This window comes from Schistocerca nitens, chromosome 11 (assembly GCF_023898315.1).
Source record: "Schistocerca nitens isolate TAMUIC-IGC-003100 chromosome 11, iqSchNite1.1, whole genome shotgun sequence".
NCBI lineage: Eukaryota > Metazoa > Arthropoda > Insecta > Orthoptera > Acrididae > Schistocerca > Schistocerca nitens.
The window spans coordinates 142820429-142847931 of NC_064624.1; the positions used below are offsets into that span (position 1 = coordinate 142820429).

At 42.6% G+C, this 27503-nt stretch overlaps 1 protein-coding gene across 1 annotated transcript in view; it reads left to right on the forward strand.

Moving 5' to 3' along the window:
* The first annotated feature begins 4286 nt into the window (after positions 1 to 4286).
* Positions 4287 to 27503, forward strand: part of LOC126213381 (ankyrin-3-like) — a 100713-nt gene continuing 77496 nt past the window's right edge. Inside the window, exons 1-2 of the mRNA XM_049941087.1 lie at positions 4287 to 4366; positions 18957 to 19125. Coding sequence (XP_049797044.1) covers positions 19038 to 19125 — 88 coding nt within the window. The 5' untranslated portion in view covers positions 4287 to 4366; positions 18957 to 19037. The remainder of the gene's footprint in view (positions 4367 to 18956; positions 19126 to 27503) is intronic.

Here is a 27503-nt window from a genome sequence, read left to right on the forward strand (position 1 = left end):
ACTCACCAGTGCAGCTGAGCAACAAACAAACTGCGAAGAAGGGCGCTGCTCATGAGGAAAAAGACGTAAAGTCACTCTCTGTATGCAAATTTTATGATATGTTTAATATACAGTTCACGTCAAATTATATCGCCGTTTTCATTATACAGGGTGTATGAAAAAGAATCATCCGATTTGGCACGTCTACATTTTTGAAAGTAACAAAGATATAGGAGGTTGGTTCAGTAAGTAATGCCCCACATTTTTTCCTCAGAACGTATATATTGTTAAGACTCAGAATTTTGTGACAATATAATTCAACATGTCTTGTTCATGTCCTATTTTTCTGCGTAGTCTCCATCACGATCTTTGGCTGTACCCCAATGTTGTGGAAGAGCATGTACTACCCGCTGGTAAAAGCTCTTGTCCTGCGGGCGTAGCCAAGTTTTCACTGCATGATGACACTCTCGCCATCTTCAAAGTGTGTTCCCCGTAGAGAATCTTCAAGCGGCCCAAAGAGATGGAAGTTGGGGGGGGGGGAGGGGGGGGGAGGTCTGGACGGTAGGATGGATGCCACAGTGATGTACAAACCAGTTTGGCGATGTGTTCCCGGGTACTCATACTTATGTGCGGGCGTGCATTATCGTGTTGGATCAAGATTTCTGCTGGTTTCTTGTCCGATCGGACATGTCGGAAACGGTTCTTTATTCAGAGTCTTCAGGTATGTCAATGAATTGATGGTTGACTCCCTTGGCATCACATCTACCAGAATGACGCCATCACAACCCCAAAATACTGTCATCATGACTTTTCCGGCAGAGGGGGTTGTCTTGAACTTCTTCTTTTGTAGTGAATGAGGATGATGCCACTCCATCGACAGCCTTTTTGTTTCCGGCGCCAAGTGGGGCACCCTGCTTTCGTCACTGGTAACGATCCGTGACAGAAAGGTCCCTCCGTCGGTCTCAAAACTTCAGATGAAATGGCTTTTCTTTTAATCTTGTGGTCCGCTGAGAGCATTCGTGCAACCAGTCGTGAGCACCTCTTTTCATATCCGAGAGTCTCGATCATTGCAGACGCACTTCCAGTGGTGACCGACAACTGTAGAGCCAATTGTCGAGTTGCGTTGCGCCGGCCGGCACGAATAATGGCTTCCCCACCACTCAGCATGTCTGGAGCAGTGGCTGTGACAGGACGTACCGAGCATGGCTGATCATGGAGTTCTGTTTCTGAATTTCCTGAGGCTGTAACTTCCTTTACCCATCGACCAACTGTACTCCTATCAACTGCATCATCGCCAGAGACTGGACGCAAAATTTTATGGATGTTCACCCCAGTTAGTTTTCCTGTACACAAGAATTCAATAACAGCACGCTGCTTGTAACGTGAGTCGTATGTAGACGCAATGTTGACGCTGTACTACGGCTCTGCCATCTGCCAGAACGGTTCGAAACTTCACCGGGCACAGAACAAACATAAAATGTGAAGCATCAACAAGGACATTTGTCTTTGTACATTAACGCATTTTCCAAACAAAATGTGGAACATTACTTAGTGACCCTCGTACAATGAATATCCTTTTTTCATTAACGGGAAACTGAAAAAGTTTCTTTTTCATACCTTTTCGTAGGTGTTCAGTATGCTTCCCTTGACATGAATGGCAAGTGTCAATCCGGTATTCAAACTGTTCCTCACTGCAGCGAGCATGTCTTGAGTTACAGGTTCCACAGCTGCTGTTATGCGATGTCTCGGTTCATTCACTGTTGTTGGTAATGGAGGCGCATGAACGGAGTCTTTCATAGATCCCCTCTAGAAATAGTCACATACAGTCAGGTCCGGTAACCTTGGAGGCAAGAATGTAAGGCTGAATCATTTGGTCCAGTACGATCGATCCATCGTTCAGTAATCCTTTGATTTAAAAATTCCCGCACTTCCAGATGCCAGAGTGGTGGTGCCCAATCCTGTTGGTAAATGAAGTCGTTCGAATCCAGTCTCTAACTGTGGGATAGGATCGCTTACAAACATATCGAGGCTTATGCTTCCTGTAACAGTGTTCTCGGCAAAGCAAAATGGACCGTACATCTTTTACCGTCTAACTGCACAAAACACATTAAAATTTGGAGAATCCCTCTCATGTTGTACAACTTCATGTCGTTGTTCCGTACCCCATACTCTCGCAGCATTACGGTCCACCTTTCCTTTAAATGGAATGTTGCGTCGTCACTTACCACTAAGGGTGGAAGAAAACTGTCACCCTCCATCTTGCTGACAGCGAAATTACAGAACACACGTTGTTGTTTGTCACCTTCACGAAGAGCTTGCAGTGGCTGAATTTTGTACGGTTTCACGTGTAAACGTCTACGCAACACACGCCAGACGGACATCGGAGGCATGTTGAGCTGTCGGCCTGCACGGCGAACGGATTTCTGCGGCCTCCTTGTGAAACTATGGCGGATTCGTTCGACGTTTGTGTCAGACACTCGCAGATGTCCCGGCGATTTGCCTTTACGGAAACAACCTGTTTCTCGCAATTGTTCGTGCCATCGTCTAACGTGCTGTAGCTGTGCTGTAGCAGGATCCACACCATACCCAGTACGAAAGTCACGCTGAAAAGTTATTACCGTCGCGCACTGCACAAAACGTAGAACACAAAACGCTCTCTCTTGTCTTTACTAGAACTGAAGTGGGTGCACACTACTGCTAGTTGGCGAGAACCATGTAAAACTTGAGAGTTTTCTGTTTCCATCAGTACATTATTCACGCACGTATCTGAAGTAACGTAATAGTTGCATTTTTACCGGGTCATCGAATTTTACACTTAGTTGATTGGAATCGAAAGAAGGTCAGAAAACTCGGAAAGAACAGCTGCAAGCGCAAAACGAAGCATATGAGGAAGAGGAATGGTTACTATTTGCTGCTGGAGTCGCAGATTGATCGGAAAGCATTTTACATTATTGTTAACTTCCTTGAATTTCTAGTTTCCGAGAATTTATTTTTCAAAGGCGTTCATCTCGAAATGACTTTTCTGACATTTGCGTGCAATCTAACTCAAAAAGTACAGAACCGATCATTATGAAATTTGATAGTATGATTCTTTATAAAATTACGAAATATTTGAACCACCGTGTAAAACGATATCATGGTTTTAAGGGTATTTTTCTTTGCTTAATTAGAGAAAAACAATCCTGAAAATAGAAGTAAATTGTTCCAACGCCTGAAGACACTTATAATATTCATTATTTTCACCTGCACTGAGCTTCATATTCTTAGAAAATAAGCTATTAATGTAAAATCAAAAACTTTTTGATTTCAGATTAAAATTGGAATGGCTGCACTGCACGCAATTGGAGAACTATACTCACAACCTTCAGCGGACTTCACAGCCTAACTTTGTTAATTTTGGCTGAAATTATTCAAAAAAATTCACAAAAACTGTTCGACATATGAATTAACTGATATAAAAATTGCTTAAAATTCTGATTAAATCTTCCCACCCCAAAATAATCTCGAAAATTCGGTGTCAAACAGCTTCCTCATGTGGTTTCCCCCCTCAAAGATTATCGACATCTTTATACACTTTCAGGCGCGAACGCCTTCTCCTCCAACAGGAAGGATATAGAAAAGGCCAAGGAGCGTTTGGAACAGCGAACGAAATGTAGCAGTCAAGATCTTCTCAATTTTGTAGCTCTACAAATCTAGTCATCAAATGTAGGGTGCATCGCTGGACCGGGACCACTACCATGGCTGGACGTAGTGCTGACGGCAAGTGCGAGGCGCCTCCTGAGGGCGAGTAATTGTCTGTCCGGGGTGCGTATCTCGCAGAAGGAGAGGGAAAGGCCACTGAAATGAACACCTCGTGGTGGGCAAGTACGTCGTTGTCGGGGAATGGAGTGGGCAGAGGCTGGGAACGAACAACATCTGATGTGGCCCACGTGGCTTTCTGCTAGTCAGAGGTTCCAGCCACTCTGTTCCGCGATCGCTCATCTCAATCTCTGCAGTTTCGGTGTTCGTGCGATGATTGAAAGGAGGGACCGCATTTCGCGCTGAAACATTTTAGAAATACCGAATGCATCACTTTGCATTACGATGCCAGTATGGCCACTGGATGACACAATACGCGACTTGAATTCACTTACTGGGTTTGCGTAAGAGCAAGATTTCTTAGTGCTTAGACTAAGATGAGACGGGAAAAATACTTCGAATGTCAGACCTATGCAAGGGTTATCGTTGGCGGAGCGGCGGGGGGAGGGGGAAGGAGTGGGGAGAGGGAGGGGGTCTCGAGGAAAACTGCGGACAGAGTGGGTGGGAGGCGGCAGACCAGTCCATGAGAAGAGGCGAGTCTCGCTGCCGACCACCACTGCACTGGCTGCCGAGGCGCGCGACGTGTCTGGTGAGTCTCTACATACTCCTGCCATCAACGTAAAGTATATACTGTGCGTGTAACTTCCCTCAATCTCCTGTTCTCAGTGTTGTCCACACTGAAAAGTGCCGGGTATGAAAACGGGGAAAACGTAAAGTGAGACCGAGCTGTTTTTCTCTTTTCCCAACTATTTTCCTCTGCCTGTAGCGTGACAGCTCTTATTATGAACTCCTGTATTGTCTCCTGTCAGCTATGATCTTTGGTAAATACTGATTCTTACAGCACAATGGAAATAATGGTGCTACTAGCAGTAGTTATTATTGTCCCGAGTGGCATGGTTTTGAAAGTGGTTTCAGAACGAATGTTGCTTTTGATGTATACTTGTCGGATCTAAATGACAACTGAAGCAGGTGAGGCATCCGCAATGAAGTGGGACAAGCATGTAACGGCAGTTGTGGGGAAGGCGGGTAGTCGTCTTCGGTTCATTGGTAGAATTTTGGGAAGATGTGGTTCATCTGTAAACGAGACCGCTTATAAAACACTAATACGACCTATTCTTGAGTACTGTTCGAGCGTTTGGGATCCCTGTCAGATCGGATTGAGGGAGGACATAGAAGCAATTCAGAGACGGGTTGCTATATTTGTTACTGGTGGGTTTGATCATCACGCGAGTGTTACGGAAATGCTTCAGGAACACGAGTAGGAGTCTCTAGAGGGAAGGAAGCGTTCTTTTCGTGAATCGCTACTGAGGAAATTTAGAGAACCAGCATTTGAGGCTGACTGCAGTACAATTTTACTGCCGCCAACTTACATTTCGCGGAAAGACCACAAAGATAAGATAAGAGAGATTGGGGCTCGTACAGAGGCATATAGGCAGTCATTTTTCCCTCGTTCTGTTTGGGAGTGAATCAGGGAGAGAAGATGCTAGTTGGGGTACGAGGTACCCTCCACCACGCACCGTATGGGGGATTGCGGAGTATGTATGTAGATGTAGATTTAGAAGTTTTCACTCCGCATCAGAGTGTGCCTAAGTTGAAACTTCCTGGCAGAGCACTTTCCCGCGAAAGGCAAAGTTCCCGAGTTCGAGTCTTGGTCCGGCACATAGTTTTGATCTGCCAGGACGTTTCAGGCGACAGTTGCTGGAACACTTCTACAGAGTGGTAATATGCGTAACATCTGTTTGCCAGCAGGAAGAAAGTCAGATGCTCTGGGTTCATATATGTTTTCACTAAACTAAGTAACAACATGGAGGAAAGCTGGATGTTCAGTTTATGTGCAGGCCGATTCCAGAAGTTTACTCAACAACGTTGTGCACAACAGTAGCTGTTCGAAACGACGACTATTTGGAACGCCTGCAGCCTTACGTGTGCAAGTACGTGACGTACACGATGCCAGTCACTAGATCGAATGGGGAGACCAATTTGCATGTCTCCTGCGCTCCCCTCATCGGAAGCCTCTTAATGTTTTTTATCTCTTTTCATATCAACAACATCGTCTGCATGACACGGTGTCTGTAAAAGTTCAGTTTCGTTAACACATGTTGCCGTAAAATTTACAGTCCGTCACTCAAGTTGGATGGCGTCACTTTATTTGATGTCACACTTTTGGGGTATGTTGACATTAAATAATTTGTGCAATACTTAATCAGTTTATTACTTCCCATTCGCTCAAGCACCAAGTCGGTACACACTCAAGTTCTATATCAAAGTCTGCACCATTGCTGTAGTTCAAAGTCTCACTCTATTTCTCAGACGAAATACCTCTTTTATTTCGTACACATTCTCTCTTAGTGTAACGTATACCCGTGTTCTGTAACAACTATTGGTTCCTTCTCGTACTTCCCTTGTCTCCACACTTCTTCTTGATAATCTTATATCGTTTCCGTCGATAAACAGGTTAAATTTGAGTTCTTGGACCTTTTCTCTTTCCTTCTGACTTCTCTGTCGATAATTTCGAAACAAATAATGGTCTCTCCACACATTTTTGTATTTTAATGCGACAGTGCTGCTGTGTTACTTTGCTGGCTACTTTACCTCTTCCTTAGTCCCTGGGTGCTCAAACTACTTCCACTGCCTGCGTGCTATAGTTCTTTTCCCTCCGACTATTACTAAACTCTTCTGAGTAAAATCATTACTTTCCCTACTAATAAAACAAGACTCTCCTTCGGCACACCTTTACATAACCACATCCCTGGTTCAGCTAACTCGCTTTCGTCTTAAAAAAATTTGCACAGGTTAAAATTCTCATATCGGACTAAAGTATTCTCTTTGACGCACGAAGCAATAGGAATTTTATACACACTGCGTTTAATTTAGTTTAAGATCTGAAATGCATACTTCTGTTGGCAGCAGGTAATTATTGCTTGTCTGAAACCTCACTTTAAAGTCGCTGGAAGGCGATATAGTTTTATGAGGATTAACAACAAGAGTGTGCCTTTTACCGATGTCTTTATGGGACCTCGCACGCCATTTTCCCCCATTCCGAGGTCAGTTTAATTCCGGCGACACCCTGCGATTTCTGTTATGTAGGTCAGACTCCACCAATGGAGAAAGGATGCCATTTAATACTACATCTAATTTATTTCTCTGTAAAACTTTGTTGCCCTCACAGTCAAACACTTTGGCAACTTCACAAAATATACAGCGAGATCTTTAATTTTGCTTACCTCGGCAATCGTTCAGTTTCTGAGATTCGGTAGTGCTTTCTCTATACAGAAATTTTTGCGAAAGGCTGTTAAGAAGTTGTGGTCAGCCACAAAAATCAGTATTGTATCCGAGCCACATTCTCATACAGTTTTGAAAAGAATTGAAGGACTCTAATAGGTCTGTAACAAATTTCGATTATCTGCACTTTTCAAAATGGTTCAAATGGCTCTGAGCACTATGGGACTTAACATCTGAGGTCATCAGTCCCCTAGGACTTAGAACTACTTACACCTAACTAACCTATGGACATCACACACATCCATGCCCGAGGCAGGATTCGAACCTGTGACCGTAGCGGTCACGCGTTTCCAGACTGAAGCGCCTAGAACCGCACGGCCACACCAGCCGGCATCTGCATTTTTGCTGATTTCTGTTTCCACACATCATTGAAGTCTGTCAGGAAGTATGGCCCCAGTCATTAAATGATTAGATACAGACTTAATAACTCAGGACCAGATTAAAATAGAAATAAATCTATTGCGCCTGTATTGGGTTTGTTCCCACTTTGAAGAAGTAACCATAATCGCTATAGCAGAGATTGACACGGTTGAGGGTCGGCCCCACATGGCAAGGAGGTTATGAGGGAGTTATTTATTTTAGTAGGTACCTACTACGAAGATGTGGCACTGATTAACTGTTTTTCATAATTTTTTAGTTTCTTGTCCTAATAAATTGTGCTTCGCTTTCTCCACACATTCCCCATCCACAAATTTAGTAGCAATTGCCTCTTAGCTCAGATACTGGGTATGATTTTGGTAACAGTAGTTATAGCTGTATGGCGTGCTACGTAGCGACTACGATAGGTCGACCATTATCTGTAGAAGGCAAGGAAGGACTGAAAACTGTACCTCTGAATGTTGATAAACTGAGGAACGAATGAGGTAATAAGTCCAGACGAATATGTTTCACTGTGTCCAGAACACTCGTGATCACTGTGCCTTGCATGTATTGACCAGGTATGTAAGAGTACTTTAGCACTTGTGTGTAATTGTTGTAGTAGTAATGCTAGTAGCAGTAGTAGTAGTTTTTTTATTAGTAGATCACTTTTTACAGGCATATCGGACACGTCTTGGTATTACAATTTAAGAACAAGTGAACGAAATTCACTGATAGAGACATTAGAGGCTTATAGGCGTAGAATGGAATAAGTGTGACAAGTAGTTAGCCGTGGCCTCATAGTAGGAATAAACCTAGCATTTACCTAAGATGGTTTACGGATACCACGAAAATCTAAATTAGGGTGGGAGAACGAAGAGCGGACCATCCACCCTCCCGAATATCAGGCCAGTCGGTTAAAGACAATGCTACCTCATTCGGTTTATCCCTTGCGTACATACTTCAGGCAGCAGGGAACTCGGTTGGATGGGTAAGGAGTTGGTGGCCAAATGAAACAATCTAGCACACAATACGAATTCATCAAACAAAGTCGACATCTAGCAAAATTACAGAAGTCGGTCGTTAAAGAATTATGCATGTCACATGATCACAAAATTTAAAGATACTTATTACTCTGAGATCATCTAGCAAGATTATTCATACTTCACAGAGTTTAATTTCTGATAAATGTGTTTCATAAGCTTGCAATGTAACGAATTTTTCCATACCCGATTTTACTGTTATTTGACAGAAACGCTCTGACAGTCCAAGATATTGTACAGCTATATCACACAATTCTCTGTCCATACTTTAGGCAACATATTCATTCACTGATGCCGCCATTGTAGTAACCATTTTTCTATTACTGACCAACTGGGACGTCCCAAAACTCTGAAGAATATTTATGAGGATGCTACCAGTTTCATTTATGATACCTGTGTTTATGTTTATGTCTTTACACAACAATATGTAGACTTTTGTACCTGAGATGTTAGCTAGTACTTCTGTTAATTTAATGAGAAAAGTGTCCACACTATCACTAGGATATCGATACGCACACGTGGTGGTTAATTTCTTGGCGTCATTAGGCCCTGTCCATTCAATTGCCGATATATGAGAGAGTTTTTCTTCACTTACCGTACTAAGCCCATATCTTGATTCGAACTGTGATGTCTTTCTGAAATAAGTACATGATCCTACACAATTTGTAGTAGTCATACAATAAGAGTCTGTCCTTTCATGCAACGAGAATTTTACATGTTCGATTTCTGAGTCTCCACCCCAATGCTCAGTTACAGAGAATACTGTGTAGTTCAACAGCTGAAACTCGAAATTGCTCTATTTTATTTTGTATCTATTGCATGTTTCGGTGAACGTTTGTTAAGTCTGTGAAGTGTCCTATATTACTTTTCTCGTTGGTCTCTTTTCCTTACGATGTGTAGAAGGTGTGTTACAATCTATCTTGTTCATGATTGATTGAAAATTTTCTAAATTACTGGAGATAGTATTTAGGCAGGGGAACCTTTTGTATGGACTTGCCTAACAAAGACCTGTTTCTACTGCCAGTGACAAACGGTGTTTCACAACGCATCGCATCGCCCAAGACCCATCCGCTGTACCAATCTTCTCGTCCCAGTTCTGTTCAGGTGTAGGACATCCCTAGCGAAACCCTGTCTACTGACAATGCTGGAAACCACCAGAGCAACATGTGCAAAGTCATCTGTCATCAGTGCAGTCTCTAACCCCATATTAATCCACTTCCGAGCAACGCTCATGTGTAGCCATGGCCTTTAGCCTCGATACTGACTACTTCGATGCTGCTCTCCACGCTAATCTGTTCTTTGCAAACCTCAATATGTCTGCATAACTCTTCTAGTCTACATTCGTTTCACTCTGCTTGCAGTATTCAGTATTAGATTTCCCTCTACAAATCCTACCTCCCACACTTCCCTATGTTAGCAGAGAGACCGATTCCTTTATGCCTCATTATTTATCCTGTCAATCGATTTCTTCTTTTATTCAAGTTGTGCCATAAATTACATTTTCTTTCAGTTTGATTCAGTAACTCCTTATTTGTTATTCCATCTACCCATCCAATCTTCAACGTCCTCCTGTTGCATCACATTTCGAAATGTGCTATGATGTCCTTCATCATCATCATCATCATCATCATTTAAGACTGATTATGCCTTTCAGCGTTCAGTCTGGAGCATAGCCCCCTTATAAAATTCCTCCATGATCCCCTATTCAGTGCTAACATTGGTGCCTCTTCTGATGTTAAACCTATTACTTCAAAATCATTCTTAACCGAATCCAGGTACCTTCTCCTTGGTCTGCCCCGACTCCTCCTACCCTCTACTGCTGAACCCATGAGTCTCTTGGGCAACCTTGCTTCTCCCATGCGTGTAACATGACCCCACCATCTAAGCCTGTTCGCCCTGACTGCTACATCTATAGAGTTCATTCCCAGTTTTTCTTTGATTTCCTCATTGTGGACACCCTCCTGCCATTGTTCCCATCTACTAGTACCTGCAATCACCCTAGCTACTTTCACATTCGTAACCTCAACCTTATTGATAAGGTACCCTGAATCCACCCAGCTTTCGCTCCCATACAACAAAGTTGATCGAAAGATTGAACGGTGCACAGATAACTTAGTCTTGGTTCTGACTTCCTTCTTGCAGAAGAGAGTAGATCGTAGCTGAGTGCTCACTGCATTAGCTTTGCTACACCTCGCTTCCAGTTCTTTCACTATGTTGCCATCCTGTGAGAATATGCATCCTAAGTACTTGAAACCGTCCACCTGTTCTAACTTTGTTCCTCCTATTTGGCACTCAATCCGTTTATATTTCTTTCCCACTGGCATTACTTTCGTTTTGGAGGTGCTAATCTTCATACCATAGTCCTCACATTTCTGATCTAGTTCTGAAATATTATTTTGCAAACTTTCAATCGAATCTGCCATCACAACTAAGTCATCCGCGTATGCAAGACTGCTTATTTTGTGTTCACATATCTTAATCTCAACCCGCCAGTCTATTGTTTTCAACATATGATCCATAAATAATATGAACAACAGTGGAGACAGGTTGCAGCCTTGTCTTACCCCTGAAACTACTCTGAACCATGAACTCAATTAACTGTCAACTCTAACTGCTGCCTGACTATCCATGTAAAGACCTTTAATTGCTTGCAAAAGTTTGCCTTCTATTCCATAATTTCGTAGAACAGACAATAACTTCCTCCTAGGAACCCGGTCATATGCCTTTTCTAGATCTATAAAGCATAGATACAATTCCCTGTTCCACTCATAACACTTCTCCATTATTTGCCGTAAGCTAAAGATCTGGTCCTGACAACCTCTAAGAGGCCTAAACCCACACTGATTTTCATCCAATTTGTCCTCAATTAATACTCGCATTTTCCTTTCAACAATACCTGAGAAGATTTTACCCACAACGCTGATTAAAGAGATACCTCTGTAGTTGTTACAATCTTTTCTGTTTCCATGTTTAAAGATTGGTGTGATTACTGCTTTCGTCCAGTCTGATGGAACCTGTCCCGACTCCCAGGCCATTTCAATTATCCTGTGTAGCCATTTAAGACCTGACATTCCGCTGTATTTGATGAGTTCCGACTTAATTTCATCCACCCCAGCTGCTTTATTGCACTGCAATCTATTGGCCATTTTCTCCACTTCCTCAAATGTGATGCTATTTCCATCATCATTCCTATCCCATTCTACCTCGAAATCTGAAACATTACTGATCGTATTTTCACCTACATTAAGCAACTATTCAGAAGATTCCCTCCATCTGCCCAAGGCATCCACAGGATTCACCAGCAGTTTTCCTGACCTGTCCAAAATACTTGTCATTTCCTTCTTACCTCCCTTTCGAAGACTGCTAATTACACTCCAGAATGGTTTTCCAGCAGCTTGACCCATAGTCTCCAACCTGTTTCCAAAGTCTTCCCAAGATTTCTTCTTGGATGCTGCAATTATCTGTTTGGCTTTGTTTCTTTCTTCAACATAACTTTCTCTGTCTACCTGAGTTCTAGTATGTAGCCATTTTTGATACGCCTTCTTTTTCCTTTTACAGGCTGCCTTGACTGTGTCATTCCACCAAGCTGTTTGCTTCATCCTACTTTTACACACTACTGTTCCAAGACATTCTTTAGCCACTTCTAGTACTGTGTCCCTGTACCTTGTCCATTCCTTTTCCAATGACTGTAATTGACTACATTCAACGAACTGGTACCTTTCTGAGATCGCTGTTATATACTTGTGCCTGATTTCCTTATCCTGAAGTTTCTCCACTCTTATCCTCCTACATATGGACCTGACCTCCTGCACTTTCGGCCTCACAATCCCAATTTCACTGCAGATTAAATAATGATCAGTGTCATCGAAGAATCCCCAGAATACACGTGTGCCCCTCACAGCCTTCCTGAATTCCTGATCTGTTATTATATAGTCAATGACAGATCTGGTTCCCCTGCCTTCCCAAGTATACCGGTGAATGTTCTTATGTTTAAAAAAGGAGTTTGTGATTACTAAGCCCATACTGGCACAGAAATCCAAGAGTTGTTTCCCGTTCCTGTTGGCCTCCATATCCTCTCCAAATTTACCCATAACCTTTTCATACCCTTCTGTTCGATTTCCAATCCTGGCGTTAAAATCACCCATGAGCGGAACACTGTCCTTGTCCTTTACTCTAACAACTACATCACTGAGTGCCTCATAAAAACTATCCATCTTATCTTGATCTGTCCCTTCACAATGCGAATATACTGACACAATCCTAATTTTCTTGCTAGACACTGTCAAATCTATCCACATCAGTCGTTCGTTTACATTCCTTATTGCAACTACGCTGGGTTCCATTTCTTTCCTGATGTAAAGCCCTGCACCCCATTGTGCTATTCCTGCTTTGACTCCTCACAGGTAGACCTTGTATTCTCCCACTTCCTCTTCTTTCTCACCCCTTACCCGAAAGTCACTAACAGCTAAAACGTCCAGCCCCATCTTACTTGCAGCCTCTGCCAGCTCTACCTTCTTCCCAGAGTAGCCCCCATTGATATTAATAACTCCCCATCTCATTACCATTTGATTGCCAAGTCGTATCTTAGGAGTCCCTGGTGTGTCAGTTGGAGGTGGGACTCCGTCACCTCCAAAGGCCCGAGGCGTTTTGCTCTGATTGTTGCATTTAAAGTACCAGGGAAGCAGGTTGCTAGCCTTACCTGCCGCGAGTCCCATTGGGTTTTACCCCTAACGGTTGAGGGACTAACCGGTGGATTTGATAGTCTTTGCCGTATGAGCACGAAGGTGACCACGACTCAGAATATGTCCGAGATGCCCAGCCTTATTCCAAAGTAACTGGTATCCCGACTGTCGGGACCACTTACTTGGCCACTCATACGTTGCCCGTGGTTCATGAACTAGGACGTGACTACAGGAACCCACACCATGAACCGATGTCCTTGTCTGAACTATTTAACGTCCATGTTTTACTTTCATTCACGGCTGCACTGGTGACAGACATCACTAACTGTCACTTAAATTGTTACCAGCAACTAACACTAAAAACTGACATCAGATCTTAACAGATTCCTCTTTTTCAGTAATTCCTTTCGTGTTGTTTCCAGTCTGCGTTTTATATCCCACCTATATCGGGCATCAACAGTTATTTTCCAGTCCGTATAACAAAGTATTTCAACTACGTTTAGTGACTCATTTCCTAACCCAATTTTCTACTCATCACTTCATTTGATTCGACGACATTTCAGAACTATTGTCACACATTTATTGATGTTCATTTTATAACCTCTTTTCAAGACTGTATCCATTACGCACAACTGATCTTCCAAATCATTTGCTGTCTCTGACATAAATAGAATTTCATCAGATAACGTCAATTTTTTTATTTCTTCTCCCTGAATTTTTGTTTCTTTTGCTAGTTTATCCTTGATTTCTTCTCAAGACGCTCAATGTGTACATTCAATTACGTACGCTATAGGCTTCAAAGCTTGTAACTGCAGTCCAATTTCTGTACAAGTTGTAGATAACGTTCCATTTCCTGCAAAGAGACAATTCCAAATCTAGCAACGCCTCGCTCCTGAAATGACATACTGTACATTCCTTCTAGAAGAGGAGAAAATTGTTTCGTATTGTCTAAATAGAAACAGGTTGACATTCTGTCAGATCCAGTGGCTAATCCTCTGTTGAGTGATTTCAGTACTTTTTGTGTCCAATGGACATGTATTTCGATACCTGTCATTCAGACGTTCGCTTGACGAATTAAATAAGGAACGACCGTAATATCTTCCTAAGCGAAACAATTCTGAAAAAAGTTTTGTATGTCGGTTATCTCTGTCATCCCGCATTTAGATGCCATAATGTGGGGACATATCACTTCAACACTTTCACTGACTTAACAGAAGGAGAAAACTACTTAGCATTTTATTTGAAGTCAGTTGTCTAACAATTTATAGATTGTTTAGCGAATTATTGAGAAATGGACAGCCGGCCGGAGTGGCCGAGCGGTTCTAGGCGCTACAGTCTGGAACTGCGCGATCGCTACGGTCGCAGGTTCGAATCCTGCCTCGGGCATGGATGTGTGTGATGTCCTTAGGTTAGTTACGTTTAAATAGTTCTAAGTTCTAGGGGACTTATGACCTCAGCAGTTGAGTCCCATAGTGCTCAGAGCCATTTGAACCATTTTTTGAGAAATGGACAAATAAAACGGTAGGGCTAATAACGCTGACAAACACAATAGGATCATAGTTCAAAATTTATAAATATTTATTGATGTTACTGAAATATCAGTGAATGGTGATCTCACTTCAGTGTGAATTAAAAGCAAAGTCATTAACAAATAATCATAAATAAAGAGAAGTACAGCATAAAAGCAAAACATATGCAACAGTCTTATTTCTCAAATCAGTAATTGCCAAAACCTATGTGCAAACCGTAAATTGGTCACAAACTACGGGGCGTGCACGCACTTTATTCAATACGTAAACGTCACTACAGGTATTCGAATTTAGGTTATGACATGGTCGATACGCCTGGCATCATTGGCGATGATGTGGTGCACACGAATAGCGGAATTCCGCACGACACGCTAATGTGTCGGAACGTCGATGCTGTCGATGACCTGAATGGTTTGTTTTGAGCTCAGCAGTGGTCTCGGAGTTACTGCTGTAGACCTTATCTTTAATATAGCCGCACAAAAAGGAGTCGCATGTGTTCAGATCCGGAGAGTGTGGAAGCCAATCGAGGCGCATGCCAGTGGCTTCTGGTTACACCAGAGCTGGAATGTGGTCGCCGAAGTGCTCCTCCAGGTCATCAGACACTCGCCTGCTTCGATGTGGTCGAACTCCGTCTTGCATGAACCACATCTTATCGAAATCACGGTCACTTTGGATAATGGGAATGAAATTATTTTCCAAAAATTTTATGTACCGTTTGATAGTCACCAAACGAATATCACAGCGATTATTCCGTGACTGGACATTGCACATCACACAGTCACCCGTTGATGGTGAACAGACTTCTCGATCGCGAAATGCAGATTCTCAATCCCCCAAATGAAACCATCCAAATGAAAGTGGGCTCCGTCTGTACACCAAACCAAACCAAACGCATACTAATTCCCATTGTGTCCCGCGGCCAACCGTGCAGTTTGAACCTCCTAAGGCAAACCGTTCGTGAGTTATGGCTATTTTATTTCATGTACTTCAATAATTTTCACCTTGCAAGTTCACTTCTGCATTGATGCTCACAAGTACGAAGCTAAAGTTCCAACAAATACTCCAAACTAAATGATGAAAATTGTGTTCAGAGTATTCCAAATTGTGCACGAAGGTAAAGTGTGGGGCAGAGCTCAGAAAATTAAGAGAAGTCCAATGCTCTGCACCCAGAAACAGTTCGCGTTAAATCGCACGGCTATATCGCCGACCAGATCTCTTTTCAGATTTACCTCTCGTGAGAACACCGGAACGAACCTCCAAGACAGAAAGCTGCCGAAACTCAAAGGACGGAAAGCCAAAAACTGGAAGACGCAAAGACAACACGCGCAAAGATTCACGCCTTTCCTTATTCTTTGTGGCATCGCCTAACACTAAGTCGACGTTTAACACTGAGAAATATTCAGATTTAATGTTGTCCCACATAGACACTATACATTAAATTCAAGTCAACACGGTCATTTTGTGGCCATGAGCTGTTGAATATTACCTAAGATATTAACGAAAATGTAAATCATATACAAATAAGTTCTTCTGTACCCCAACAATTATGCTGAAACTTCCTGGCAGACTAAAACTGTGTGCCGGACCGAGACTCGAACTCGGGAACTTTGCCTTTCGCGGGAAAGTGCTCCACCATCTGAGCAACCCAAGCACGACTGACGCCCCATCCGCACAGCTGTACTTCTACCAGTATCTCGTCTCCTACCTTCCAAACTTTTCAGAAGTCGTCCAAATCAGTCTCCATCTGTGTGATAAGAACGTTTTCAAGCATATCGTGATATATACTTCTTGTAACAGAATTATCGGCAAAGAAAACTGCACCGTAGGCCTTTTCCCGTGAAACTGCTCGAAACACATTCAATTTTGGACAGTCCCTCTCATGTTGTACATTTTCATGTGGCAGTTCCGTACCCCATATTCTCACATTATGACGGTCCACCTTTCCATTTAAATGGAATGTTGCCTCGTCACTGGACACTTAGCGTGGAAGAAAACTGTCATCCTCCATCTTGCCAAGAACGAAATTACAGAACTCCACACGCTGTTGTTTGTCACCTTCACGAAGAGCTTGCAGTAGCTGAATTTTGTACGGTTTCGTATGTAACCGTCTACGCAACACACGCCAGACGGACATCGGGGTCATGTTGAGCCTTCGAGCTGTGCGACGAACAGACTCCTTGTGAAACTATGGCGGATGCGCTCGACGTCTGTGTCAGACACTCGACGACGGCCCGGCAATTTCCCTTTACACACACAACCTGTTTCTAGGAATTGTTCATCCCGTTGTCTACTGCTCTGTGGTATGGGATGTTCCACACGAAAGTCGCGCTGAACGCTTATAACTGATCCGCACTCTCCAAAACTTAGAACACAAAGCGCTTTCTGTTGTCCCGACACCATTTTTACTGGAACTGAAACGGGCGCACACTGCTGCTGACTGGCTGAAATGGTGTAAAACTCGGGCCTGCTCTTTCCAGAAGTAAGTTGTTCATACACATATGTCAAATAACATAACAGTCACGATAGTTTTGAAATCGGATGACGCACTCTGATTCACCCTATGTTTCTTAGAGCAAAGTTCCCGCCAGCACCACACTCGGAAGCACACGCTGGCGTGTCCTTAGCCGGCTGAGGCTCCTCTAGCTGGCTAACGCCACTGCTGTAGGCGAGACACAGCCCGTCCTTCTCTCCCTCTGCATACCAGATCAGCACGTATAGACATATACTATGGTTTCATTTGAAAAAAGCGAATTTGATCCCCGTCTCCTGCAATTAATTTGAGTATTACAAGGGACTATACGTCACCCGTACAGCAGTTTCTCGCAATTAATCAGGTGCAAACATCATAACGATCTCTTAAATGGTTTCGAAAGTGTTTGTCTTAAACAGTGCAGCTGATCAGCCAGTATACATGGTCGTTCTCGAAGATACGCAAATATTCCAATAACGTTATTCTACAACTAAAACTAAAGAAAATGTCCATATAAACATTGTTCCGCAAATGTTAGTTACGGAGTTACGGTTAATAAAGGATTTTGCCTCAAATTTAGCAACTTCAGTAATATGAAGCCTTCGCAAAACTGTAAGGGGTTTAAGTAAAGCATGATTTCTATTTACTTCGTCGTCAGTGATATGGTGAATCTAATAAAATATTTTCCCAGCACGTCTAACTGGCGAGACGTACTTACAGTTCCTTCAAGAAGAAAAGCCCCGCTTGCTCGAAGATGTTCCACTTGCTACGCGATTGCAAATGTATTTTCAACATGACGCCGCACCTCCATTTTCGCCAACCCGTCACTACACATTTAAATGAACATTTTAGCCAGAAATGGATTGCTCGAGATACTAGACATCTGTGGCCACTCAGATCGCCCGATTTAACACCAATGCATTTTTTTTGTATGGAGATGGGTGAAAGACATAGTTTATGAGGACAAAGTCAAGACACGTGAGGCATTACTTTCTCGCGTTTGAATGCTATAGGCAAAATTAAAAACAACCCTGTGAAACTGAAACGAGCAACAAAATCAGTTCATACATGTGTAGCTAAATTCATTGAACTCGGTGGACACGTTTTTGATCATTTATTGTGAATGTATTGTGAAACTGTATGCCCACTGTACAACTTCCTTACCACTGAGCTTTATTTTATCCGCTGTAACATGAATTCACGTGTGATACGGTATTAATAAAAGCAGATCATCTGAAAAATTCATACAGTTTCAGTTAAAGTTATTAGCATCATTATTTCAAAATAAAATTCTCTACAACTTCTGCTGAAAACTTTGTGCAGTCGCCTCCAATTTAAAAAACAAATTGGGCCGAGTAATAAATTAAAAATTTTACGAAATTACTTCTTTGCTTCACTGGATGTTCTTAAAAACTGGTGCAGATACGCGCCTGGAGCATCTCTTATTAGTTTCACCAGATGAATAACAACAAAATAAATGGAAATTGTGCTTTACTGTAACCTCGTACAGTTTTGCGATGGCTTCGTATTAGCGAAATTGGTAAATTTCAGGCAAAATCTCTCACTATCCGTAACTCCGTAGAGGAACATTTGCGGACCTGTGTTCACACGAACTTATTTCTTTATTTTTACTTGTAGAATAACAAATTAAAACCTTTGCATACCTTCGTGAATCACCCTGTATATTCGGAACAACGGAGTGGCATCCATCTTGTGAAATGGTGTAATTCAGATTAATTTACGTTTCTTTATTTACTATACAGGTAGTTGCAAAAAAAAGTGCGTTTTGTGTTTACACTTTTTCGTAAAATTTCAGGTTGTAGGCAGACTGCAAGTTCGGTGAAGTTGTTTTGAGGGAAAAGTTTTTTACTTGGCCCGACACCTGCGACCTTCCGTGATGTTTCGCAGAAACGCTAGTTGGTTCATCCGCATTTGTGTGGCGGTGGTCATATGTAGTGGCTACAGTCGCCCAGTTTCCGTTACAGGTAAATATTATGTTTTTTTCGATTCCTATGAGGCTGGGTATGATAATGGACAGCAATTTTTTGTGAAGTAATGAAGTAAATGTTTAAGTTTTGCACTGAGATCTTTACGAATTTATTTTCCGGAATCGTATACAGAAGTCACCGGACATAGTTTAACAGCCGACCACTCAGGTAAGTGTTTCATCCGTTACTCATGGTCCAAGTGGTTCTTTTGGTGCTAGTTTATTTAATCACGGTAGCCTTATTTCTGCTTTGAGATGTCCTCGCCGGCGCCGTGGGGAGGCGAGCGTGTGCAAGCTTCCCTCCAGCTGCCTGCGCCACCTGTTCCCTGCTTGTCTTATTCATACACACTGGAATAGTGGCCTACTTGAATATATATATAGGTTATATTTTTAGAACAGCGAGAGAAGATATAAAATAAATATACATCATTTGTTCAGAAATCTCTCTCGTCCAAGGGTCGCACAAACTTGTATTCAGTACAGTTCGTTGCTCCTGCATGATAGGCAATACGTACGTCAGACGTTATTGCTATGCAAGTAGCATAACTGGCAGAGTCGGGCGTGACCCACCCGTGGTACACACAGGCGTGAACTTGTTGGGGTAACTGCTTTGGGTCACAGGGCAGTCATAAGAATACTGCGAGGGAACTGCGCAACATCGTTGGGTATCAGTGTATCATTGTATTTGGTATTGTAGAAAGCTCCAGTTGGAATGCCATTTGGTCATCATGTTGCGTAGACTGGGTGATTTTTACGACCGTGTACAGACTCTATCGATTGATCGGTGAGCGGATATGGAAGAAAAAGGTCTACCGAACTTATGTCCGGAAATGCATGGTTTCCACACTAGAGACCATTTATTCAGTCATACACTGTTACTAATACTCGCTGTACCGCGTAGCCACGGTTACAGTATGTACTGAAAATGCTTTCCATGTGCCTCAACGCATGCGTGCATACGCTCCGTACCGTGCTCTGTATCACACGCTCACACCGGCCAGGCTGCATACGAACAGCGTCATAGGCAGGATGAATACGCTGCTCCAGTGTCTCCACATCTGGAACTGGCTACGCGTGCACGATACTTCTGAGGTGGCCCCATAACCAGAAATCGCACGGGTTGAGATGCGGTGGACGAGCGGGCCATGCAACTGGACCACCTTCTCCAACCCATCAACCAGGGAAGACACGAATGAGATGCGTCTGGGCGTTAACGGCAAAGTGTAGCAGCCACATAACCATTTGAATCATCAATAGCACTTCATCCAGAAAGACTCCCACAAGGAATGCCGATAGTTCAGGCCTATTAGGCGATGTGGAAGGAAGACTGGTCCCAAAATACGGCCGCCAATTATCCCGGTCCACACATACCGGCTGCACCGATGCTGATAATTCGCTGTCGCCATACCATGGGCGTTCTGCATACCATCCCACAGATGCCTGTTATGAGAGTTGAAGACACCACTCCACGTAAAGGTGCCGTCATCTGTGAACAGGATGGATAACACAGATCCCGGAATCGTGGTTGCCTGGGGAACAAATCAGTGACAGAACTGTTCCCTATGTGGAAAGTCTGTCGCTAGTACGCCCCGCACACACTGTAAGTGATAACGGTAGTAACAATCGTCATGGAGAATGTCCTACACGGTCGTCTGGCTTACCCTGTACAGGCTGGTCCACGGCCTGCTACTGAGATGGCGGTCGCCTTCCACACTGCTGATTACATTTTCTTTCAACTCTAGTGTCTGGTCATTTCGCGTACGTCCTTCACGACTTCTTGCATCCTAGGTCATGATGTGCGAGAACCGGTACCACCCTCTATGAGGATATCATGCATACTGTAACTGTAGCTGCATGATATTACACTGCAGCTTCTGTAACAAAGTATGACTGAATAAATGGTCTCTGGCATACGGATCATGCAGTTCTGGGCATCATCAGACATTTTTTGTTCCTTATCCTCTCATTGATCAATCACTAGAGTTTGTACATAGTTGATAAAATCATCTTGAATATTCCATAGACCCTTAAAGTGATAAAACTAATCTGTCTGTGTAACGTATTGGTAAAATTTTCGCAATGGTTTACTTAGCTGTGTTATGTTCCACACCGTAACTTTTTTTTAGAGACATACTGATGTTACAGATTTCATCTTGGACATGCAAGTTCAAAATGTGACACTAAGCCAGCTGAATTGGAGAATCCCGCAGTTCCCATGGCTATTTACTCATAATTTCGTATACAAATCGACTTCCTCTATTTCCTTCGTGTCCAATTAAAATCAGATATGACAGATAAATTCTCCTCTAAGAGTCACGTCCTAAAACGTCACATCAATTTTAAACATATTTCGTGTTAACTGTATTAAAATACTGCTTGAGTTCCAATATATTCCGTTTTCGTACGCTGTGTACCACCAGAAACGTATTTTCTGCTGTAACATCAATTGCGATCAACATTTATCCTCCATAAAAATTATCGGAGTAGCAGCCTCATTCAAAGAAACATTTATCCCATGTTTAATTGTCTATCAAAATGAATAAACGTAAATTATATAAAATTTTCACAAGCTACCAGTGATGTGTAGTACATATGCCGTAGAAAATCAGTGTTTGTGTAGCGCTTGTTGTAAGTAACATGTATCCCATTGTCTGCATTTACTGTAAACTAACGATAATTTTCATTTGGTTTTCGACTACAATCTCTAAAAATTTCACGAGATTAGTAGCGTTTATAGACGATATAAAGGAAACATCGATTTGCGTACGGACTGCTTCAGATCTTAACGGTAACTAGTTATACTTGGAGATCAACTGGTCCAGAACATAAAAAAGAACCTGCAGGTTTACTTCAATGATACTTGTTTACTGTTCTGTAAAACATTACACCAGCCACACTGCAGCCCTACTGTGAACACCGTCCTCGAACGTGGGAAGAGTTAGCTGACGTTCGTAAGTTAAGATCAGTCGCCTGGAAGCTGCTGTATATGGGTGTTTCTGGAGAGTTACCAGCAGTCATGTAACAGATATGCCACAGATACCTGTTACTATCTCCTGCTGTCGCTTCTACACGGAGTACATGATCTGTCCCCACTGATCCACTTGACTGTCAGCAGTTTCTGCAGGAAATACATGATCTGTCACCGCCCATCCACTTAGCTGTAAGCGGTCTGTCAGTGGTAGGACTAGGCTGCGTGGACAGTAGAGCGGGGACCAGGGAGGACCCAGCACGCGGTACCTATCACCCTAACCAACAAATAGGAGGTGCAGGCTTCCACTGAAATCGAAACTGAGTCAGTGAGACTGACTTCAGTTGTTGAGTAATATGGTATGTGCAGTGTCAAGAAGAGGAAAACACAAAAGGATAGCATCTGTTAACAGTATCAAGTTCAAATGTACGGCAAGTGAATGTATCCATTAGGGAAATGCAGAAAACGATGTGAGGGAACACTAAGTGTACTCACTGTCGATGGCTGGGAGCCTTATTCAGCCTGCCGAAGAGGTCATTCCGTCAACTGCTGAGGGAACGTGGTGCTACCGGCAGCTGATTGTTCTCTGTGGCCACACTTGGATCATTCAACTGCCAGAGAAAGTTGAGAATGGTGGTCTCACTCATCTATTTCAGTGAGACTCACAATTTGCTGCAGTGCAAAACTGGTCGTGCCCCCCACGTTCTGAATCGAATGTAACTACTGACTCAGAGTTCGAAGGTTCTGTGACAAAGCAGCCTGAAATTTCTTGGACTTGCGTCAAGGGGTTGAGAACTCTATGGAGACCCTAAATGGGTCAGGTGTTTGGTACACATCAGAGGCTGCTGCTCAGGTAGCTGTTTGGGTGCGGAGTGGACACAGCGGTTTTCAGATTAGACTACTCTTCATCCAGTCCAGGTAACGATAAGGACCAGAGAGTGTCAGTAATAGTTCCAAAGAAGAGTCACATACTGGCGAGAGTATTACAATTCAAGTGATTAACTTCTGAAGCACTGATAACAACGTGCCAGGTTTGAAGCTGGCCCAGTAGAGCTCACATAATACCCGGTACAGAAGGCTGGTGGAAACGCGGAACTGACAGCAGTGAGAGACTGATAAAAATTTCAGCGTGTATCCAAAATATACATGGAGATAGTAGGGCATTTGTCCCAGGTCACAAACAAATTGTACCAACCAAAACAGAAACATAAACTGCGTGTTAGGGTGTCTGGGAAAGACTCAGTATCATGGGTGGGGATTAATTTGGAAACAGGTCCCTCTGTCAACTTCTAGATCTACTCCAGATGCAACAAAAAATTATAGAGAAAACCGAAGCACTGTTACATAAGTTTCCAATTCACACTCTAATTGTTGAAGTAGATGTTAATTGTGCAACAATCGACTGAGAAAATGACAGTTTAGTAAGAGATGGGGGTGACAAGATGTCTGGTGAAACACCTCTAAATGAGTTGTCTGAGAATTAACTAAAACAGACTGTTTGGGAGCCCATTAGTGATATTGCATCTGATAGTTTCAAAATGACCATAACTCTTTGAGGAAGCTCACACAGAAACTAATATCAATGACCATGAAGCAACAATGATTTACAACGTACAAATGGCAACTAAAACAAGTAGCAGAATACATATATGTTCAGCAAACCAGATATAGAAGCAGTTGTGACCTATTTCAATACAAATCTCGAAATATTTAGCTCTGGAGAAAAACATGTAGAAAAATTGTGATTCAGGTTTATAAGAACATTCAGCTGTACACTTTGTACATATGTAGAGCAGTTCATGGTAAGAGGGACACTCCACAGTCTGCAGTCATTTTAAAGAAACATCTAAAGAAAAAGAGACAACTGGCCAATGAATGCTAGGCAAAACGTGGGGCTACATGTAGGAAGATGCTAAATGAGATGTATTTGGCTGATGAAAGAGAATGTCGTCTAACCTACTAAGATTACCGAGTCGCAGATAGTCACAACAAAAGGACTCATAATTAAAGCTTTCGGTCATTTAGCTGCAGTCAACAATAGACAACAAGCACACACACACACACACACACACACACACACACACACACACACGTACTCACGCAAACGAAACTCACACACACGACTGCACTCTCAGGCAATTGAAACCACACTGCGAGCAGCAGCACCACTGCATGATGGGAGCGGCGACAGGGTGGGGGTGAAGAGGCGGTTGCGGTGGGGAGGGGTAGGGGTAGTATGTGTGGGTGGCGGACAGTGAAGTGCTGCATGTTAGATCGTGGGAATGGGAATGGTGGGGAGGGGGAGGGAAGTAGCAGAAAAGGAGGGAAATAGAGAGACAGTCTTTGGTGGTGGAATGACTGTTATGTTGTGATGGAATGAGAATAGGGTAGGAGCTGGATGGGTGAGGACAGTGACTGACAAAGGCTCCCACAACCCACCTGGCGTCCTCCTTTGTTAGTCACTGTCCTCACCCATCCAGCAAGGTGCCCTGTTCCCATCCCAGCACTACACAGCCGTCATTCCACCACCACCCCCAGTCTTTTTATTTCTCTGCGTTTCTGCTACTTCCCCTCCCTCCCCACCTCTCCGCTGCCCTCTGTCTAACCTCTAGCACTTCACTGTCCACCACCCCACCATACTGTCGCTCCCCTCCCTGCCACAGCCTCCTCCTCTCTCCACACCCAGTCGCCACTCCCATCATGCACTTGTGCTGCTGCTCACAATGTGGTTTCAGTTGCCTGAGACTTCACTCATGTGTGTGAGTTGCGTGTGTGTGTGTGTGTGTGTGTGTGTGTGTGTGTGTGTGTGTGTGCATGTCTACTGTTGACGAAGGCCTCATTGGCCAAAAGCTTTAACTCTGAGACTTTTTTGTTGTGCTTATCTGCAACTCAGCATTTCTGCTCTATGGTGAGTTGCAACTTTCGTTTTTGTAATATTGTTACATTCCATCCTGGATTTTTCATAATTTTACTCCTACTAAGAATACTGTAACAGAATAGCAATGATCTCTCACAAAACCAAGAAAATTCCGGTATTATGTAAAGCTGGTACCATATTTTGTGTTCAGACACTCGCAGACCAGGTAATGACAGCAATTAAGAATAGCAAAGCAAAATCAGAAACTCTGAATTAGTATCCCGAAATGTTTCTTTAGAGGTGGTATTGTGGGGTATTGCTCTAATTTGTGACGATGACAGATATAGATGTACCATTAGTGTCATTAGTGTTGAGAAACAGCTGAGATTTAACAAGGCTCCCGAGGGTGATGGAATCTCTATCAGACCTTACACCGAATTTGAGTCTGATTTAGCCCCTCTCTTAACCAAAATCTATTGTAAATCTCCAGTACAAATAACAGTGCCCTGTAGTTGGAAGAAGTTCGAGGAGACACCCATCTAGTAGAAGAGCAGCAGGAGTCATTCACAAAACTATCGTGCAATATCCTTGCCATCCATTTCTTATAGGATTTTTCAACATGTTCTCAGCTCAAACGTAATGAGGTTCCGTGAATAGAAGGAGCTCATTGCCAATCAGTATGGATTTCTAAAACTGTCACTTCTCACATTCCCTTCATGACATACTTAAAGCCATAATCAAGACAGTAAGGTAAATGCAGTAATTTCGGATTTTCGATAAAATCATTTGACTCACTGCCATAACCACACTTATTACCAAAAGTAAGATTATATGGGGCATGATGCGAAATTTGTAACTTAACTGAGGATTTATTTGGTAGGGAGGACTCAGCGTGTTGCTTCAATGCAGATAAATTAGTGTGTACAATGTAAGTGTATTACTACTCGAATTTGATGTAATTCTAAAATTAATAGTCTGTGAAAGAATTGAAACGTTAAAACTTCACTTGAAACACTGGTTCATGCAAGCGGGAAGTAGGTGTGTAATCGTCTGAAACTTGAAAGAAAGGCTCCTTTGCACGTACAGTAAGTAGGTGGCTAGCACGCAAAGTGTTCACACAATGTGAACTGAACGATGCAAGAAGAGCGGCAAAATTATTTTATGTAGCTTCGGATGTCGAAAAACGCAGGCTCATTTTTCAAGGTATTCACTGGTTAGCACTGAAACACCGTACCAAAAAGAGAATATACAGCAAGAGCCATGGATATTTTTGGCACATTTTTTGAATAGCCACATGAGATCGACACTGCCACCACCTGCAACTCACAGAATCATTTGAGTACTGACTAATTGCATAGACCACTTATCTGTTCTATTAATGAATAATAAGTTTTTGTTCCCTAAACAATGGGTTTGGCACTCTTATTTTATGCACAATCATTCACTTATACGAGTTCCTATTCCAAGTGCTGCAATAATCCCAGCATTGAACTTTAATATTCAAAAGTCTTCAGAGTATGTCTTTAATATCTCCAGTTCTATTCGTACTTCCTCATTGGGTATGTGTTATGGAACAGTGAGGCTTCGTGCGAGCGATGTGCGGTAGGAGAAGTACAGTTTGCTAAGAAAGTCCCGGACGCCACTCGCACTGAAAAGTACCTAAGGGCCACTTTAAAACTAAGTTTGAGGAATATTACAAGGGGGGAATATAAGTAGTACGTTAACGTCGGCGTCAACTGTTCTGTCCGCGCAATGACACGTCGGACACGGTTGGCTCTGTAAAAAAAAAAAAAACTTGGCACATTGAAAGTAAATGGTTTACCAAACACAAATTTAGGGTAATTGACACTATAATTACGAACTTGGACTTAACGTACATATAACATGTTAACACTTACGTCAATAACAATGACAGAACTTGAGTGGTTTGAAAAGTTTACAAATCACGTAGAAATGTCCATTCATTAACCAATCTGCGTTTTTCACACATGCTAGTCCCACATGCAACAAAATGACAGTATTTATCTGTAGGATTTAACAAATGACAAGTCTAATAATGACCCCTATGTAATGGTGCGTCCGTATTATACAGGAGATAAGAAGAGACTGATATCGTCCGGCAGTGGACGATGGGTTGCGCGCTTCTTTTTCTTTAATATTAAAAAGTCTTCAGAGTATGTCTTTAATATCGATGTTTTACATGTTCGATGAGTTAGTCTGTAGTTTCTTAGGAGCGTCAGTGGTGCTGGCTTCATTTCTCCTTGTAAATCGTCAAAAATACATCATTACAATGCATAGTTAAATATTATACATAGGCAAATAAATGACTCTTGGTCTCTTTCAGTACTCAAATCAGTGTTTTGTGTGCTGAGATGTGGTGGTGTGGAAATACATCTCACACCACAAGCTTCTATGCCCTTAATGTTTAAACTCTTTATAGCCTACGTTCCACTTCCATACATCGCTACACTCCACACAAATACTTTCAGAAAAGACTTCCTTACACTTAAATCTATACTAGTTGTTAACAAATTTCTCTTCTTCAGAAATG